The 18,502-nt window shown below is 38.1% G+C and overlaps 1 protein-coding gene across 1 annotated transcript in view; it reads right to left on the reverse strand.

Annotated features, from left to right (window-relative positions):
* Nucleotides 1–6,856: 6,856 nt before the first annotated feature.
* The window catches only part of CAPZA2 (capping actin protein of muscle Z-line subunit alpha 2), a 31,171-nt gene continuing 19,525 nt past the window's right edge, over nucleotides 6,857–18,502 (reverse strand). Inside the window, exons 6-10 of the mRNA XM_037388991.1 lie at nucleotides 18,392–18,471; nucleotides 15,497–15,575; nucleotides 11,900–11,971; nucleotides 9,212–9,274; nucleotides 6,857–8,361 (exon numbers count right to left, since the gene is read on the reverse strand). Of these exons, the coding sequence (XP_037244888.1) occupies nucleotides 8,221–8,361; nucleotides 9,212–9,274; nucleotides 11,900–11,971; nucleotides 15,497–15,575; nucleotides 18,392–18,471 (435 nt within the window). The 3' untranslated portion in view covers nucleotides 6,857–8,220. The remainder of the gene's footprint in view (nucleotides 8,362–9,211; nucleotides 9,275–11,899; nucleotides 11,972–15,496; nucleotides 15,576–18,391; nucleotides 18,472–18,502) is intronic.

The raw sequence follows: 18,502 nt of genomic DNA on the forward strand, positions 1-18,502 counted from the left end.
CTCTGGATAACTGGTTTTAATGGCATACCTTCCCCTGCGCTGCTACAACAGGAACTCTTCTGTCCCACCTTGGTTCCAGACAAAACACACACCTGATGAATCCTCCTTTACATGTGACTCCAGTGTTGCCTTACTTCACCTTCTGTTTGGACCCAATCGGTGCAGCTAAAGCAGCCAGTTTGTCTTCCTTCTGCTGACCCAATCAGTTACTCTGTGTAGCAGCTGGGAAGAGGAACAAGATGAAAACCCTGGTGGGTAAGCAGGGAGCTTCACCTATGCACTTGATACTTTCCTCTCAGCATTTTGAACCTTGCAGGCAGGCACAAATAGCCATATTGAAGGGTGGTGGTTTTTTTTTTCTAACAGTTTCATGAATAGACTATGAGAGGTTCTGAGCAAAGGACACAGTAATAGTTGCTGCTTCCATGTTTTCCACCACCAAAGACAGCCACAATTGTAGCAAATCCATCATCTGCAGTGAAAATCCACGGTTACAGGTAGCCTTGGAACCTCTTTCTTTTGTTGGTGACTTTGATTTTTCCTGGAACAGCAATCCCTGATTGTGGGATTGCCAAGGTTGCATCTGCTACTGCCCTCTTTCTCAACCTTATCATCTGTGTTTTGACCGAGGCATTGCGTTACCACACCGTGTCTGCAGCTACAATTAGAGTAGGAACTCTGCTGTGTCTGGAAGGATCTTATCAGGAGGGTGAAGTATATAGTAGCAGGATTTATTCTTTGGAAAATTACATACTGACACTCTCTACCCTCTTCATTTACATTCAGGTAGAGTAACTGATCACACCAGCGGCTGGTAGGACTGCAAGGCCCACAGTATCCGGCTGAAAGCGCTAAGGAGAGGTAGACAAGTTCTTAAATGCAAGATGATGGCTCACTGAGTTTAGTAATGAACTGGGACAGGAAACATACTCATTACTGACTTTAACAGATTCTTTTGCACCCAGAGAATCAGTTACGCAGCAATCTCTTCCTTTGCTTTGCAGCAAAGCTCTGAACCAGACCAGCCCTTCAATTCTTCATAAGCATATGGGATTTACTTTCTTAGCAGGATTTCTCAGGTTGTCTTCTGCAAATGAGCTTACTCCTGGCACCTGTGACAGTTAAAGGATGACAGTTAAAAGACTCTTCATACTCAGTCCATGCCTACAGGAACTTTCAACAGGCTCTTGAATGACACAGGCTTTTCTGATACTCTATGAGAAGTTCTGGCTAGCTTTGTGGAGGATACTACCTATCCCCCCCGAGAACTGCTGGGACGTAAAGAAAATGCTTGCATAGATCTTGCATTAGCTACCATCCCATCTTCAACAGTGCATAGCAGGAGAGGTGAGATGCACTTCAGTGCTTCTGAAAACAGGGTAAGTTCTCCTCCTGGACCCCTAGCTTCAGCTGCCTTGTCAACTCCGACTTTTCCTCCACATGGAAAAAACAGGCAGGAAAAAAGCATAACATGCACTTCCTAGCAGAAGAGAGCATGGCACGTTTTACCTCCCCAGTTTCGACTGACATCAACGCCTACCAGGTACTGCTAAACAAAGTGCCTGCTGTTGGCACAAGTATGTCAGATAACAAGGATCCAGCTTATCACCCTGGACAAGTTCACAGCAGGCCCTGACTCTTCATGCCAGAATGCTCTTAGCTCAGAATCCATTTGCTGGCTGGTCCGCATCATTAGGATACAGAAAAGTTTCAGTTTTGTACACTCCCAGTGCCTACTTCTCAGTAGAGAAGGATAACATCAGGCACACATACCTAGCAGTTAGGGTTTTTTCCCTCCTTAATTTAGTACAGGCTTTAAAGTTATAACCAAAATCTCCTAATTGCCGATTAAGACAATGCTAGAGAATATTATAGCATTCAAGGCCAGAGATTAGCATAAGGAAAGCCTAGCACTATGTTAATATCATGACAGCCTGCAATACCACAAGGACCAAAATGAACAATATGCAGAAAACCCCAAGCTTCTCAAAATGAAGAGAAACCAAAAATCAGGATGTAGAGAAAGGACTTCACGTATTGGATTTCATGTAGAAATTAGAGTTGCTGGATTCATTCTTTAGCCTAAAAACTACAGAGCCTGGAGACGCTCTTCAGATACATTCAACATGTTGCAAAGAAAATGGCAACAAGCTGTTTTGTATGCCTACAGCCAAGACAAAAAGAGGTTAAGATCCAGCAAGGAAAATTTAACTTTTCCTACTACCCACCTTAATACTAATAATACCAAAGCCCTACAAAAACTTAGTGAGGAATTTCTTTCAGAGCAAACAAGTCTCTGTTCTGCAACATACAGTTGAGATGCTCCTGATCCTGCCACACTGTAGAATAAAAAACCCAAGCTTTGCTTTTGCTTTCCATTCAAGTATTTCAAGATTGCCAACACCACTATTGTTCAGAAATCTTCCAGTCAAATATCTGAACTTTGGAGCCTATAACCACAACTGGTTTTTGGCCAATCGTATGCTTTTGCTACCTCATGTTCCTGTTTTCACAATGAAGTGAAAGATTTGCAAACCTTGCCAGTTTTACAGCACTGAAAGCTGTTAACAAAGCAATGTCATGTCAGAAAAATCTGCTTCCCTTCCTCTTTCTGCTACTTAGTTTAAAACTGCTAAAACTGCTAACAGCTCTTGAAAGCTCAGTTTTCCACTCCAAATGCTTGTGCAGGTATTCATCTTAAGTGTCACAGCAAAGCTGAAAATATATTAAAACAACATCTGTTCAGCTTTTGAATATTTATTTTGTAATTAACTTATTCCTTTTCCAAGCCTCTTTCCCTAACTTCCAAACTATGCGGAAGTTATTACTGCACAGTTAGACCAACAGATGGGAGAAAGAGGTGCTAGGTCACCATGCAAATAGCAGGTTATTAACAGAAGGGCCGCAGAGGCATTTACGGCAGCACCCTCAGGAGTTTTGACTGGGTTAAGACAGACAGTACTGGGACAGGAAAACAGCTCAAGCAACACCTGAAGCGTGCCGTTGCCATTTGCAAGGCAGGGGTTCAGAACGGCATGCGTACCCAGGCAGGCAAGCAGGCAGCCTCACGGCACGGCATACCGAAGACCTCTGTTAGGAGTTCGGAGTGCTCTGCCAGCCTCCATCAGACCTGCGCTCCTGAGTGCAACTTCAAACTGACCCTTTCCTCAGGGCTGCAGCGTAAGGCTCCCACTCTCCAGGCTGAACGGCCTTGGTCGAGTGGAAACACGTCACCTTTCTTCCTCAAAATCACATTCTTGTCGTCACTTTTATGACCTTACTGACACATCTCGTATTAGAACTGGGTGTACTGCCTTACCTAGGAGAAGGTGGTATGACTGCATCCCACATCCCAGGGCTGATGTTCAAGACCCTCGCTGCACGACTGGCCCTCTGGCACCTTCACCACACAGCGAGAATCTAAACATTTCTGCCTTTGGGTACTCACCTTCCAGTACCCAGCTTCTGCAGCAGTCCGAGGCAACACACACCACCATCCGGAACCAAAGAAAGCCAGCACACTGGGCAGGGAGACAGCTCAAGCAGGTGGAAGGAAAACATTTTAAATCCATGGCAGCCCAAGAGAATGAAAGGCAAGTTATTTTTCCTGCACTTGAAAACTTGTGGCTGTGATTTTTCAGTTAGGTTCGTAAACACTTCATTTGCAAAAGAACATATAAAACTGGCTAAAAGAAAACCAGGCTAAAAACATTTGCTCCAGGGAGAGCGATTCCCTTCTTTACCTCGTGGGACCACAGCTCTCTCTGAGGAAAGTAGCCTAGCTTCCAGGTGTATGAGAGGCAACTTTTGCCTTAGCAGGCAGCTGCACTGTAACTGGCAATCCCTCTGAGGACATTTTCACTTGCCAGGACAGAGACTGTGACCATGTTTTTCTGAACTCCTCCTTACAATGCTGCTTGTCTTGCATCCAGTGTTGCGTCAAAGCTGCGGCTCAGCCTTCTACATTATCATTCCCAAGTAACTTCTGAAATAATCTGGAAGGGTAGCTCAAACGTTGAGTTGCACACTGAGAAACTACTTATTAAAAGAAGTACTCTGAATTCTTCCACTAATGCCTACAGTAGCTGTACTCAGTATACACTTGACATTGAAAAATATTAAGCACGTTCAAATACAGAACTGAAATTAATATTTACTGCAAGTCACTATTAGCTTGTGGTGGTGTCCCCGCAAACCAACCAGTAAAAGACTTTAGCAGGCACATTTACAATCCTGTAAGCTGGAAGTTGTTTCAGATCTGAAGTTATTTCAGACTACAGCTGGTCAGGCAGAAGTCCCTACATGCTCCTCTTAGAGGAATAAACCAAACAGGTTTGCTCCTGCACAACTTTGATTTGCAAGGAAAAGATGCACAGAAAAGTCTAAATGTGTTTACAGAATATATCCTTTAAGGCAATGAGTTATCCTCTCATAAGCACATAGATAATACCATGCTGAGCAATACCTGTTAGGGGTAAGCCAATCACAGCAGCAGAGGAAAACACTGCTAAAAAGAAAACCTTCCAAGTATTAAGCATTCATTTTCACAGAAGGAATAAAGTACATATTCACAGTTCCTTTCCTTTAGCTGTGAAAAAAACTATCAAAAAACCACCACATTTTTTGCTTAACCCTGATGAAATTTTTCCCCTTTTTCAAAAAAGGAAAGTTCAGCGTTGACATTGGCACACAAAAATTGACACTTCAAGGTTATGAACAAACTTAGTTTAATCTAAACCTAGTTTACAGTTGCATCAGAAGAACAGGTTCAGTCTTTCCACTAAACAAATGCAGCAGAAACTATGTCCATGTCAGCAAGTGATTCAGAATGGTAAGAGTGGATGCATAGAATCAAACTGTTCAATGTCTATACCTACAGTATATACAGTCTGGAAATTCGAAATTTGAAGCTGGTATGATCCTCCAGACATCCTCAACACACAGATGGTTTCAAACTGCCTGAAAGAAACCCGCTGCTATGGACTCATGTCACCATTAGAAGCTGGAGGGCATCTGGAGGGCAACTGGTTCCTAGTTCAGAGAGAGCTCTGCAAAGGGAAATAAGCTTAAAAGCACCAAAACTGCTTTGTCAGCCAAACCAGTACTGGCAAGTGGGGATGAGAGGGGGATTTAATCCCAAACTGCACAAACTACATCACTGCCTTAGACGCAGCTGGAGCCATCCCCTAAAGCGAACACATCTATTAGGATGTTCAGTCTCACACAATACTTTTAACCCAGGGCTGAATCACCATTTACTAATGAACTGTGTTGCAGTGTTCCCAAAAGGAACCAGCCCACAGAACTATTATTATCAGCATGTAGAATCACAAGCAGCAGCAGTAACGTAATCAAAATTACAATGATATTGAAGTTTCATTCTACCTGCAGTATTGAATTTTCAGACATACAAAAAGGGGCTGCTCAGGAGAACCCAAAAGCAGAATTGCCACTCCTGTTGCAGATGTTCAAAAAGAACAATTGCTTACTTGCAGAAGTTAAAAATTCTTTCATATAAAGGGACACTAAGATGCATAAGATGTAATACACTTCATAAATGCAAGCATTTTACAAGTCCATATTACAAGCCATACTGTCTAGTACATCAACATTGCACAATACAAAGCTTGTCTTTACGTTTTAAAATAGAATATAACAAACAGTAATTCACATTAAGACAACTGCCACAGCAAAATTTCTTAAAGAGAAAGTGCTTCACTTACACAAAATACCCTAAAGCCTACCAAGCAAGCTCTAAAGCTCTCCAATTTACAAGGGGTAGGGGTAGAAACAAAAAAGTGCAATTGACATTCAAAACTGAGAGAAATCAAGAACTCCAAATGTGCCACGTGCCTCAGCTGATACTCAGGTTTGCTTCATCTGCAGAGTCATTACCCCTAAACATGGTATTTTTCCAAAATGGTGTGCTGTAACAGAACAGTTGATTTACTTATACCTTGGTTTATTGAAGCTATAACTTAATAAATTTGATGTTCAAGGTGTAAAATTACCTCAAACTAAAAATTAACACAACAGGAAAACATGTAACTAACACCAATCTACTTATTTCACCCTTCTGGTGCAATTGAAGCTGTAGGATGCTATTCTTTGAAGATAAGGAATTAAGACTATCACAGGACTGAATAAACAGGGAAACACAGTAATACAGTACTTCACAGTAAAATACCTCTTTATTACGAATATATTCAAAACTAGCTTTTTATTTCAGGTAAGAAAAATAGCACGCTGACTTCTAGCCAGTGCTGATTCTGGTCATATGCAATATTCTAACAGTTAGAAAAGTTATTTGCAGTGTTGTGGCCCATTAACAGTTTTCCTAACTGTCCATTCACTGCCTTTTATTTTTAGCTTGTTCTAAAGAACATTTAGACTGTTCTGAGAACATTTCTTCTTGTTGAAGAAATTCTTCAAACAAGGTTTGTATTTAGATCTTAGTTAAGATTGACAGACTTACTTGACAGTGGCTCAGCATCTGTTATGAGCTCACATACAGCTCATATCAGCCTTCTTGTAAATAACAACGTGGCTCAATAGCTGATCTACGAAGGCAATTAACAGGGCAACTCTCCCGGAAGACTGCAGTAGAACAAATCCCACTCTTCTGCTATACAGTTTAGTACTGTAAAGTAGCAACAATTTCAAGGACTTCAGTTAGTTCTATACCCCTTTATAAGAGAGCACTGAAAAAAAGAATGTAGGGGTATTGCTATTACAATTCAAACAGTAAACTACTTCATATATTTTCATACTTGGTACAAGTTTAAACTCTTTCTCTTGCTATGCTGTAACTTAACAGTTTAAGGTACTTAATTGAATCATGCTGTAAACAAAGATATAAAACCTTTGTGTAAGCTTTACTGGTTTAGGAGTGTGCATAAATACTTGCCTTCTGAAAAAAAGCAGCTGTTTAGTTTTCCATCATGAGCGTATAATTACGTAACACATTTTAAAACAGGTTTTCATCCAATTAAAAATGAAATTATGCACTTCACAGAAGCGTTACACAGCATCTGTAATAAAGTCTGTATTTTTTAGATACCTGATGTCCATTTTCAATATGAGATATATCAGACAGGGAAAGCATTCTTCAGACAAATGTATTATTTCTGGCCTTGTAATTTCTTCCATCCTCTGCAGCCCAGTATGAAGCTAGAAGATACCTGTTTTAAGTAGACTTCCATATGTAGATGTTTCTTCAATGCAGATGGAACAATGGATGATGACATTGCAACAATCTCCAAATACGCCGAGAATAGCCAATAAACCACAAGTTTGTGGATGTTTTAAGCGTATTTAAAAAATATACAGAAGCACCAAAAATAGGCTCTATCAGGAAGTAATCTGATACTCAAATAAATAGAAAATTTGCATTTTAATGTCACATTGAATTTTAGTACATTTCAACCCAAGAAAAAAAATAAACTGACATAGTAATGAGTACAGGATTATATATATTACAATATGCCTTGTTATAATACATTTGTGGCTTTATCATAAAAACCTCAAGGGCAGATGGAGTTTGAGCTCATTTGAGTAATTGTCAGGAACAAAGCATTAAATGCATTTCTCAAATAAGTACTTTTATTTAATTTCAAAATCTTAAAGGAGCGTTAGACCTTGGCCTTTTCTTTAAAAAAAAAAAAAAAAAAAAGATTAGTTACCACGGAGCTAGCTAAGTAAGTATTCTGAAAGGTTTAAATGACATAGAAAATGCTTTTCCCAATTTTACATACAATGAAAGGATAGATGATTTCAAAAACAGCACCTAAGGCTAACTATGTTGACCTTGACCTAGAAATGCACATTACTGGTCTTCACAAGGAACCCAACAAATTTTGGAAGTTGTCCATTTCACACGAAAGCAAGAGAAAGGGTTATCATATGCAAAAATATTTTCAAACTGTTCTTATTATGTAATTGAAAACTAAAGGCAGGGTCTCTTCATTATAAAAAAATAAAGGTACAACAGAAACTCTAAAGGAAGATATTCAGCTATACTGAAGCTGCAACCCTCTGAAAAGAAAGAAAAAGGAAAAAAGCCAATTAGCTAAGCTTTGTGCTCTAACCAAACTACTTACAGTGATTTTCAATGGCAAAAGCCCATGCTGACTGGGTGATTTGACAGTTCCAAATACTTTTTGTAATAATTTTTATTTGTATACAAGGACACTAAAATGATCCAGTCATGCAACGTTCACTTTAAGCATTCTGCATCTCTTTTCCAATCTTATAGCTAAGGATCTTGTTCCAGTCAATCTTGGTGCGGGTAACCGGTAATTGTCGACGTAAGGCCTTGAAAGTAGTGTCCGACATAGTCTGGTAATTCTCACTGATAGCAGTCTGTTAAACACAAAGTCATACAAAACAAAGACACGTGAAAAACAGAACTAGGATGTTATACAAAAAGTTGAATGAATAGTCAGTTACCTCCTAAACAGGCTTACTGAAAATACGCTAAATTAAAGTAATATTTTATGAAGGAAACCTGCTATATCTAGACTGAAACTATGTGAAGAAAATTGGTGAGACAGATCCAATAAACCTGGCCATAGCCTAGGTGTTTCAGCAAACCACAGTGTGGTTAACCAGCAGCACGAATAAAGTGCTGATCAGATTTCAGACAAAGTTTTTTCTGTGGGGATGGTAGAGTCAGTCCACAATATCGTATGAACTTGAATATAATGCATATTATACATACTTAGGAAATTTTTGTTAAAGAACATTTTTTTAAAACTGACAGAACATGGCACCTGAAATTTACCTTCTGTTCAAGACCTAAATGAACACAAATCCACTTCTACAGAGGATATCTGGAACAGTTATACTTTCCTAACTTTAAAATGACTAACTGGAATGGATAATGCCTTTAGTCGTATTTTGCAAAGCTGTCTAACAGAGTAGCCTCTGAATAGAATCTGTACAAAAATTCCACTTAAGGAAAGGCATCAGAACTGTTGATACTTGATCATGCTAGGGGCTTTTCTGCTCTCAAAAAAATTACTTCTAATGTAATGCTAAGCAGGTGCAGTCACCAGAAGGTATGGAAAGTTAATAGCAGCATGTAATCTATTTGTATGGTACTGCGTTATCTTAATACCAAAAGCTTGCTAATTACACAATACTAGCTTTAGTTAAGTATACGGTAATGTTATAAATGTGAGTAAGGAGATAGTGTTTGTTTCCAACATACCTGATACTCATTTTCTGCAGCCTCTACAATTTTTATAAATTCCTTTGCTGTCTGGGCTTCATTCTAGGAAAAAAGCATTTGAATTAGGTCTGATGTACAGCATGATTCTAAGACCAGCTGGATTATGTTTTTTCCTATAGTTGGGAATGGTGTCAGGTAGACTCCATGAGAACACATGACCATTTAGAGGCTAAACCAAAACTGAACAAAACATTCATCTGAAAGGCATATACCACATTATTATTATTATACTAAAAAAATAAAAACAGTCAAACTGCAACAAGCATAAAGATTACCCTGGCATTAATGAAAATATTTTGATTAAAAATTTTATGGCATGACAAAAAGATGATTGGAACAGAACAGCATTTGGAAATATGACATTGCACACACACAAGTCTCTAAAAACATGTGAAGTATGGCTATTAGCATTTATCAATGTTAAGTTTCCAGTACAAGTTCGCAAAACTTAAAGAACACAAGCTAACCCAGACGTATTCAGAATACAACTGAAAAAAAAAACCAAAACAAATTTGTTCACCTCTAAACATTCTGAATCTGGACACTAAGCCAAGGCAAACACTACACTTTGTATACCTGGTCTTCTAAAAAAATCCCTAAGTACATCTTGCAAAATGAGGGTGCAACACACCGCAATGTCCAAATTTCATCACGACTGAAACAGTTTCTTGGCTTCACTCCTCACCTTTAAGCATGCGGGTGTGTGTTTGTTGTAAAAATAAAAAATGACCCATCAGTCTATCTGGAGACAAATTAGCTCAAGTGCTTGAAAGAAGTCTCAATAGGAAGCAGGGTTCATGAATTTTGAAACTTCCAATTTGTTGTCAGAGACATTCCTAAGGGTGCTCTTGCAGAAGCTGTTAAAGTTGGGAGCGTTCTTCCCCCATGTGACCCCTTGCTCCTACAAAGGCAAAGCCTGGGAGAAAGATATGGCAGCTTCAACTACAACTACTTCAAAGTTTCAGCAAAACTGCACCTAGCAGCTGCAGCAGCGCTCCTGGACACTGCAGGAAGAGATGAAGGAGGAGGTAGAGACCAAGTAGAACACATGAAAGGATGCTGACGTTTCATTGAACTGAGGCAATGATTTCAAAGGCTCTGCTAGTGAAAGGAATAATTCAGGGGTATGAGGTCTTATTTGACTCAGACAGAAGTGAAGAAAGTAACCTACAACAAAATTATTCATAGGTCTAGCAACAAGAGAACTCTTCAGTCATTTATTTTAGTTGTGCGCCTTGAGTATAAAATTGCTTCTCTGCAAAACAAAAAAGAAGAGTCATGGGGGCTCCTTTTAATCTACCTACCAATCCTTCTGTGTGAAGTAAGAACTTGTGCAGTCTCTGCCCTCTATGAAGCTCAAAGTCAAGGCTAAAAATTGGTAACCAGCAGCATACTTGCTTTGCTTCTAGTAGGTGGTAGGAAAGTAAGGTAAGAGATGTTTTTCTACTCATAGGTCTTCTGCAGCTTTACTAAATTGTAGAACAGGATTAAGTTTCTTCCCAATACAAAATGAAGCAAAAGCTATTGAAAGGAGAACTTCTTCCACATAATCTTCCCTGAAGCAACTCTTAGTTGAATGAAAGACTAAACCAATCCCTTTGCTTAGGTGGTCAAAAGTAATTTTATATCTACAACACCAGAAGCGTTATCAGTTGGCACCACACTCCCCCATTCTTTATGGTGCTATTGCAACTGAAAAGCCAACAAGCCTTGCTTTATATTAATGAACAATGTTCTTTACTGATGAATTGAGCTTTTGAGCCAATTTGGTCACTACTAGTCATTAGCATTAAAATACTTCTACTGTTCACTTTTACACTTTCCCTTTGCCAGCTAAACCTCACTGGCTCAAGTTTTATTAAAGAACGCTCCAACAGAAAATCTTACTGTTTATAAATACAATCTCCAGTAGGCAAGAGGAGCACTATTTCAAAAGAAGTAGCTGTTCCTGTTGTAATGTTACCAACTCTTAAAAGGATACATCTTGTACTACTTCCAAACAATTGTTACTTCCACTGCCTGCTCCTGATTACTATAATGATCCATTTGGAAAGAAGTTAAAAAATATGATGCTTTATAAATATAAAGCGTGTTATGCTTCTCAAGCTGAAGCACCTCTGAAAGGCTTTTTGTACAGAAAAGCAAGAGGCTGACAGCACCTGTTACAGACAGGGAGGAAATGAACAGAGAACACCCACTACTGCTTCTCAACTTGTAGCATTTGTATACTATTTTTAGCATACTGTTTTTCTCCCAGTGAGCAAAGGGGGTAAGCTCCTAAAGACTGTGCTACTTAGGTGGGTTATTATAACTCAAACCTCCTTCATATTCAAAAATTAATTCTATAGGTCACTCTGCAGACCAAAGTTTAAATACAGCAGAAGTGCAGAAAGACTGACAGCAAACTAATTGAAGCTTTACCATCAAAGTTAGCTTATATAAGACACATACAAGCATACATTAATTTTATTTTTTTTAAACAGGAACTACATGTTAAACGAAAGTAGTAAATATCACATACAAAATATTTATAAATTAGAACATTAATTCCCATTCATGCAGAACAGAAAAGCAGCCTACAAACTTCCGAGTTTTTTTAATCTTGCTTCTCTTTTTAAATGAAAAAGTCACTTCAATATATACACTAAAGTCTTTAAGATCACTTACAGACACTGTTAGAGAATCTTGTATGTCTTTATGGCTCACCAGCTGAACATTACCATCTTCATAATAGTGAACCTACAGAAAAACAAAGAACCTCATATTAAATGCTACAGACCAACAACATACAGCAAAATCAAAGTACTGTAGTATTTGTCATAACAACAAACCTATAGAAAACAAACAAAGCCACACATAAAATAGAACAACAAAAACAAGTGGGAAAACCAAAATGTTGTAGAATTTAAATATTTTTATGGGGGAATAGCAAAGAAGCTACTCTGGAAACATGTTTGTGTTGATGTGCCTCTAGTACTATTTCATGCAAAGCAGTTTAGGTTTTGATTAACATAATGAAGATGACAACATACTATTTATGTGACCTTAGCAGAAACTTACGAAATGAATGGGCTATTCTAAGTGGTGAAAATACATTTAAAATGAGAATAGTTTTGGTGAGGCTTCAGTATACTGTGAAGTTGTTTTTCTGCTTTACCCAAACTGTTTTCTAGGGACAGTGTGACATTAAGCTTCCCTTTCTAGATCTGCCTGGCTTTGGTATTTTCCTCTATTAGATATGGCTCATAACAAAAGCTGGTATTTATCTAGACAAAGGAGCTTGTGGGGACAAAGTTTGCCAAGGTTAGATAGCCAAGCAGAATGAAATCTATTTACTCTTGAAATGTTAGATCTACAGAACAGCTTCCTTGCCTATTTTGCAGAAGGAGGAGACCAGTAAAACTCTACCCAAGCTAACTCAGTATTTCTAAATTCAGTTAGGAAGCATCTGAAAACATTCAGTTTCTAATGCAACTGTTGGAAAATGGAAGCATGTACATTGTTACATGTAAAAATTCACAATAACTGATAGAGTTATACAGCTCACTGACATTTAAACAGGTATCCTCAGAGATTTTTAAATAATTTTGATAAAGTCAACATAGTCAAGGTAGCTGATGTTATAAGGAATTGAAACACTTGTGTCTCACCCTCTTAGGCAAGATAAAATTTTAATTTGGAGATTAATGAACAATACTATAATTTCATATACATTATGATCATGTGTGCAAGAAACCCTCAATTTTATAAACAACAATAGAGAAAATACGACAGAGTAGGACAGCTATAATACCTAAGCAAAAGAAAGGTTTCCAACATGAGAAAAACATTATTTCCCAAGATTCATCTTACATTATTACTTTGCTTATTGTCAAATGCTTGTTTTTCAACAAAGGGTATAATCCTAAGCATAATATAAGCTCCTTTTCAAATCAAACATTACTGGGTGAAAATTTGACCAATCTTTTTCAATCCAGTTCTTAAAAGATGAGAAGTGCTTACTCAGTGCAAAATTCTGAGACTTCCCATGAAACAGCAGAACCCCAAAAAGTATAGATCTCCCTCCTTCTCTGTCACATTCTGCTGCAGAGGGCTCAAACCTCCCCTGTGCTCTGAGACCAACATCAGCACAAACATCTTACCTGTCTCACTGAGTCACACTCTTGGCAAACACTCAGGCCTAAAAACTTAACAGGGATGAAGAGGCAGATCTAACTCTGGGATGTGTTATATCTTATACAAAATATGAGAAGTAACTGTTCTGTACTATACCTCACTGCTGACATCCTTCTAGAATGCTAGGTCTGGGTTCAGAAGACTACAAGAAGGATGATGTTTATGAACAGAACCTCTTGGAAAGGTTAACTAAGGAGGGATGAGAATAACAAATTATCTAAGAGATAAAAAAATTAGTAACCAGTACACTTATCAGTTGTTTTCCATGCGTAGTTGGAGCATGTCAAGCACCACAGGGACTTAGCTTTAGTAAAAGGCTCTGCTGTTGCAATTTACCCCTTACATATAATTAAAAGAAAATTAAACAGTGGAAGAGACTACGACAGTTCAGAATCTCCTCTATATTAGAATTTATTAATAGAATTAAAAAAAAGGAAGAAATCGCACAAGTGACCTTAAAAATACTGAACACACCTGAAGATAGCAGGTGATGCTGGAATTTCCCCCAACTTAATCACAAAAGGTCTTACCAGAAACAGGGCAATGGCCATATAGCTGTCAAGGATTCTGCAAACACCACTGAAATTTCAGTACTCTGAAATTTCACTGATATTGCAGCAAATTCATATTCTAGAAGATTATTTTGCTCCTTAAAAAAATTAAACCACTTTTGTTTGCTTGGAGACGGTAAGAGGGAACACTCCCACACACATTGAAGAAATCGTACATAATTTCTAAAAATTTGAAACTGAGTTCAAAATTTCTTGGTGAAACAAGCAGTTCCTATACAAGCAAAAAAAGTAAAACACTTCATCACTCCCCAGAACACTTGATTAATTACATGTAATAGTAATAAAAGACAAAAATCAGCTGGTGCCCAAATCGAGATGCTGATTAAAACCTGACTAAATTCCCTGTTCAGGCTATTTTCTAGGCTACTGGGCTAACCTTTACGAGAATTAGGTAGACACCTGCCTGCTTGTTCTGGAAAATCTGTTAAGACATTTAACCAAAAGTGCATGCTGTGGAGAAACACCCTGTTTTGCTGCAAGATGGATTTAGGTGACAGTTTACTTTGATTCTCCCAAAGTCTTGAGAAGCCTACAAGGTACTTAGGGTGGTTTTACCATGACAATCTTGATCTGACAACATAATGCTTTCCATGATTTGACTATCATTCCAGTTATTACAAAGTTTGCCCCAGACTGGGAATGAGAAGTCAGATTCAGGTTCCCCTGCTTGGACAGATCTGAAGACAGCTGCACCACATCCTGAAATAACATCACAGCCTCAGGCTACGGCTAGAAAAACATTCTGTTGCATCTTCCTTCTGAAGTCATCACCGAGTAGTAAGGAAGTGCAAAACTCATGGGGGCACAAAAAGAGCAGGAAAAGGGAACCTGACTATATCCAGTAAAAAGATAATAAAGTACTATGCTGAAAGCCAGACTGCACTAAGATTCTAGGCCCCGATCCCAGAATTGTTTTAATAAACTCCTGCAAAGTATGTGAACACATTCCAGGGAACCAACAGAAAGTCAAGTCCCTCTGCCTACCACATGACAGTCAGCCTTCCTTTGGTCTCAAGATTTCTGCATTCCTGCTTGGACAGTATCTCCTTTCTAAATGCCCTAAAGCCAACAGAGAGGGCAAATTCTGAATGAACGAGAGCTGGATTCAAAAATTTCAGGTGAAACGACTGAAACCAAAGGTTCCCACCCTATTGTTCAGAAGTAACATGCAAACCCCTGCTATTATCAGTTAAAAAGAAAAAAAAAAGTTCTACTTCAGAAAGGGCCTAACCTCAGGAAAGGCTGGTGTCACTGTGAATTCAAAAAACAGGAAACCAAAGAGGTATATGAGGTGACTACACCTTAGGAAGTCCTCTGAATCATTACATTAAACACATATTTTGCATCTGTAAAAATTAGGTAAATATGCAATTAAGTCACATGTAACTGAGTGGGCATCTCTGTTTTGCTTATTGGGTCCCCAAATTCTCTTTGAATATTTAATACACTGGCCTGAGTCTCCCTTCATAGTAACTGGAGACTTTACTGATCAGGACACAGCTTGAGATAAGCATACCTGAATTTTCAAGATGCCAGCCACTTGAGTGGTTGAAGGGGTGATTGTAAACTTCCATTCTGACCTCCAACGGCCATTCCTTTAAAAAAAAGAAAACAGAAGTCAGATGTCACCCCACTGGTTAAGAAAAAACCCCAACATACAACTGATAGTCAAAGGAAAAGAGAGAATGAAATATGCTGTGCAACTACACGTGCACAAAATCTTTCCCTAAAGATTGAGCCCCATAATCAGTCAAGATGAGAACAGTTTCCCAAAATATTTAACCTCAATTCTGGATGTGGACCAAGGAGATTTATTAGTAAGGACCTTGTAACAATAGGACTTAACTTCTGAAAATACATGAAGCCTCCAAGGTTCCTTCCCTCCTTTATTACTAATTAAGCGTATATAGTCAATACTTTGTTTCTGGGACCCGAACAATTTGCTGGATCAGCCGAAGTCACACTTCACATAAGGTTATGAAAAACATGAATGGAAGGAACATTGAGGTAACAAGACTTTCCACTATGCTGAACTATAACTTAAGGAAGCCTTTCAGCTCTTCTAGAATTTCTGTTTCAGAACAACTATTTCCTTCCAGTTTCCTTCCACAAATTCAATATCCTTGCCAAACTGCTTAAAGAGAGTTTCAAACATCTGGAAAACAGTATGGGGTGATAGTAGTTTCACCCGATTTCTTTCCTGTAGACTAGACATTTTCTTATTTAGTTATGAGGTTAGTGGATTAGAAGGTTAGTAAATTAGAGCTATATTTAGAATGTACTGCGTCTGTCTCTTGATTCTTCCTTTGTTTGCATTTAAAGAAGGGAAGAAGTTAATGCTATATTGAGTTCAAATCCTACTAATGTTAGGTGTAGATTCCAGTGCATTCAGCAAGGGGAGAGATCAAGTCTTTAAGATTAACAGCGACTAATGAATCTATATTGACACATCTTCGATACTACCAACATTAAATCAGTTATTATCATTAACTGGTTATTATTTCAGACCCTATCAAAATTACAGATTATTACTAAAAATTCAGACTAAGGCAATTCAGAAGCTTATTGGCATCTCTAAGAAAGTGAAAGGGTCACCCAACTCAGTGACACTAATGTTACTGGTAGCCTCATAGACCAATACATTAGTTACAAGAAAGTTACATGCTAAACTACATTTTAGGTACAATATTAGTTTTTAGATGCATGGGATTCAATGACTAGCTAACAGATTTGTTTGCTTCTTAGTCACTTTGTGGTCCTTGAACTTAAGATGACCACAGTGTTTCTACTCTGAAGTATCTTTTTTGTCTTTAAGATGCTATTCCAATAAACAGAATTCAAGGTCAGAAAGATCCTTCTGTAGGAAATGCTCTACATGAAAAATAACGTGTCATTACTTTATTTAGCTCTGCTGTCTTAAGATGTTTTGTAAGAGATTAACTGCCCTTCCTTTTCTTTAACATTCTTTACTAAACCACCTACCCTACTTTGTTGATAGTATTTCAGAAATTCATAGAACATTTTTCCTTTGGCATATATTGTTTTTCTATCATCCAACTTCCTTTCATGGTAGGTTGCCAGCCTTCCAAAGGCCTAAAAAGCTGGGACACCTTGAGAATAAATACTGGCTGTGGCTTGGGCTGGATAACCAGACATACAGCTGGATAACTGGTTAAATTTTAATACAATCCTCCATCCCCAAATCCCCCAAACCAATACGCATTTATTAAAACTTGCTAAGAATGAGAATTGAGTCTGACTATCTCCCTGTAAAACTCTTAGAAATGTGGTCAGTGTTTTCCCATAGATGTCTGACCATAACTTTATTAAAGAAAACTTTCAAGAAAGATTTTTCTCCATCTATAAAAGGTTGTTGCATATCTATTCCTCTTTTTTTAAAGGCTACAATATTAAACTATCTATTTGGAATACCAAAATTCATTTGTATTTCCAAACTAAAAAGAAAATTTGTATTATTTCAAGTTACTTTTAATAGTGATGTAAAACATGCAGACTTAACTTGCCAAGTTTAAGCCAGCAGGAAAGCCTATTTATTAACTGTGCAATGAAAATCTATGGAACAGTATACTGGGCAAATAATTTAACTGATACAGATGCATGCTGAAATTACCACACGTATGTTATATTCACCTTCAGCCTCAGAAATATTTCTGGACTTCCATTCATTACCCATGGGACTGCTAAATATAATTTCAAGCGGATGCAAACCCGCAAATAAAATAATAATTTAATACTTTTTTTTCAGACAACTGCATATATTAGCTATCTTTAGGAGACGCTCCCTTAACCCAGTTCTGATACTGTGGTATTTATCTCAACTCTGGCCAGTTTCCTTCAAGAAGCTATCCAAAGTTCATTCCAGACTGTCAAAAACATCTTTCAACCAAGTACAGGGACCAGGGGGAGGGAATCAAGCTGCAGTTTTTAAGGGTTAATTTCATCCAAGATCACCTTTACCTGCCTCGCCCAAAAACTAATGACTCAAGTCCTACAGTAAATTAATCTTTGGTCATCTTCTTTCTTTGAGACATCGAGCTCGTTTTATTCTGTCAGTCACAAAGGAAGCAACACAAGCAGAAGCAACTGTAGTAGGGAACACGGGGATTGGTATTGGTGCTGATGTGATGAATTGGAAAAGTCATAAGGAATTTTACAAAGTTCCCAAAGTTCTGCAAAGGAGATGCAGATGTGCAGTCTGCCATTTTACTTACCAAAATCGAAGAGATTTCTACATAGTTTTGGCAGAAAAACTTGGGGTGGAGGGAGAAAAAAAGTGACATTCCAGATCCGTGTGCACCTTCTCTGAACTAAGGATTATCAGTGCAATGGCGTTAATGCAGTTATTCAGTTTGCTGTACTTTATTATATTTGTATCCATACAGAAACTTACCAAAAATTTTTTGCTTGGAACTGATGGCTCTCTATGCATGCAATAATGGTCTGCTGTCCATCAATTGTTTTACCATACACCTTAATTAGAAATGACACACAAAAAAAACCA

The sequence above is a fragment of the Falco rusticolus genome, chromosome 5 (genome assembly GCF_015220075.1).
Source record: "Falco rusticolus isolate bFalRus1 chromosome 5, bFalRus1.pri, whole genome shotgun sequence".
Lineage (NCBI taxonomy): Eukaryota > Metazoa > Chordata > Aves > Falconiformes > Falconidae > Falco > Falco rusticolus.